The sequence below is a fragment of the Diaphorina citri genome, unplaced genomic scaffold, assembly GCF_000475195.1.
Source record: "Diaphorina citri unplaced genomic scaffold, Diaci psyllid genome assembly version 1.1 scaffold10252, whole genome shotgun sequence".
Taxonomy (NCBI): domain Eukaryota; kingdom Metazoa; phylum Arthropoda; class Insecta; order Hemiptera; family Psyllidae; genus Diaphorina; species Diaphorina citri.
Genome location: NW_007387626.1, coordinates 9949 through 12114, shown reverse-complemented (window position 1 = coordinate 12114; position 2166 = coordinate 9949). Strand labels below are relative to the sequence as shown.

The window sequence follows — 2166 nt, the reverse complement described above, 5'->3', positions numbered from 1 at the left end:
ACCGTTGAGTAAAGAAACTGAACAAACGTTAAGTAAAGAAACTCAGAATATTTTGGATACCCGGCAATCAGCGATGCTTATCAAGCAGAAAGTTCTTAGTGCGGAATACAATATTAATGTTACCACCCATCCTGTGATAGATACTCCTGAGGGTAGACTTTGTGATAATTCTGGTCATAAATCTCGCGATATCCATGACGGTACAACGAGAGATGTCCATGCTAGTACAACTCGCGAGCCTACCGTCCATAGTACCAAAGTAGAGAACAAAGTACTAACAGCGCATGAGGAGGCTGTTAGGAACAGAAGCAAAGTACTGAGCAATGAGTTCCATTTGGAAGTGAAAGCAGGTCAACCTAAGAAGTCTAACATAGGTAAGAACTATCTTTGGTAGAATTTTCTTGCTTTTTACGTTACAGCCCTGGACAACACTAAACGTATTACCTACACACGTATTTTGCTATACTTTAGTTCGAACGAGCGGGGTTATCCGTCTTTTAACTGGGAAGAATGAAGAAGAGAGGTTATATTATATTGGTGAATAATGTAATTTTAACTAGAAAATAATTTTAATTTTATTAGATTTTTAATTATAAATTTCAGAACTTATTGTGAAATACAAAGATTCTGCTGTCTAATTAATCGTATTATTTCTGTATTTCAGGAGATATCTCTGATGCCAATCAAGAAGCTAAGAATAATAGAGAAAGATCTCAGGGTGGTAGTGATATGAATCAGTGTATGCGAAATGTCATCACTGAAACATCTAAAGGTATGAAACCTATAAACTATCTTTGTAGCCAAAAATGTTGCTAGATTTTGATATAGCGTTTCTTGATGTGTGGTACCTGTTGTTGATTATGATGAAATTATGATCTCCTACTAACATTATGAGCTGTGCTGTGTAACTCGGGAGTATACCGTTAGACTTGTAATCGGTTGGCCTGGAGTTCGAATCCTAGTAGCATTATTTCAAAGGAATATTTATAAATAGGTTACTCAACTTGGAAAAAATTACTGATAGTAATTTCAAATGGTAAGAATTTATAAATTATTTCCGCTAGAATACAAAGTAAAATACATTTTTACGGATTCCAGATCCAATCCAAACCTGTACTCCAAGTGTGTTAGTGGACCCTCACCCTAGTGAGTTGAGCAGTTCTATAGGTCCAAGTACTAAGGAATCCACTGACCAGGAACTTACCGATGATCCCATGACCACATCCCACTCTGTGACGTCATCGTCTGAAAATCTAGTCACTATTATATCCAAGGAAGAACAATCTAGTGAGGAAACACAAGAAGAAACGGCGAAAACAAGCCCTCCCAGAGGGTATGTCTTGGAGACGAAGCAATCCCATTACAAAATAAACACAGCGTGGACGTTCAACTCTCTTATTGACGAAAACGAAGACTTGGATGTCACCTTGGTTCAGAAATATTTGGAACGCTCTATCCGCATTCCCCTGTATATACAATACCGTCTGACCAACGATGCTGTCCTGCGACTCTTCCTCAATAAACATCATCTCGCCACTCATCTGATAACGCTGAGGAATTACTTCTTCCTACTGGACGGTAGTTTCGCTAAGTCTCTCACACATGATTTGTCCAAGCAGATTCGAAATAATCTGGTTCTCTTGTTGAATCCGTTCAAGTTGAATAGTATTCTGAGGAAGGCGGTGAGCTATGGGACGTGCGATACGAAGATGGAGAACAATCTCACGTTTGTTATCAAAAACTACGATACCATTTCTAGTCTACAAGAATCCAATGTGAGTACAAATCTTCTTTTTTTTCGCCTCTTCCCGTGTTCAATTGGGTTCGGCGTTTTTCGTCAGCCCTCAATCAACCCTAGGGTGATCGCTTTTGGGGTGACATTTGATTTTGGCTACAAAATTCTACGAGTGGATGCCCTTCGCACTCGGTCTCGCTGGAGGACGTAAAACTGAGACAAAACCAGCCCTGTCAAGCCACAGACAATAACACTGGCTCTTTTGAGGGTACCTGAATGGGACTATGGTCAAGTCCGTCTCAGGAAGTAGGGTACAACGACATAATTATGTACCTGAATATCCCTCATCAGACCCCTACGATTTAGGGGCCCTGAACTAACTCTCTGGCCTTGATGACACCTCTTGGTATCCTCTCAATGGGATAGTATAT

General features: G+C 39.9%; 1 protein-coding gene across 1 annotated transcript in view; it reads left to right on the top strand.

Moving 5' to 3' along the window:
- Positions 1-7: 7 nt before the first annotated feature.
- The window catches only part of LOC103522683 (gamma-tubulin complex component 6), a gene marked incomplete at its 3' end in the record, with an annotated part of 11782 nt that continues 9623 nt past the window's right edge, over positions 8-2166 (top strand). The window contains exons 1-3 of the mRNA XM_008487779.3: positions 8-374; positions 665-772; positions 1099-1775. Coding sequence (XP_008486001.1) covers positions 74-374; positions 665-772; positions 1099-1775 — 1086 coding nt within the window. The remainder of the gene's footprint in view (positions 375-664; positions 773-1098; positions 1776-2166) is intronic.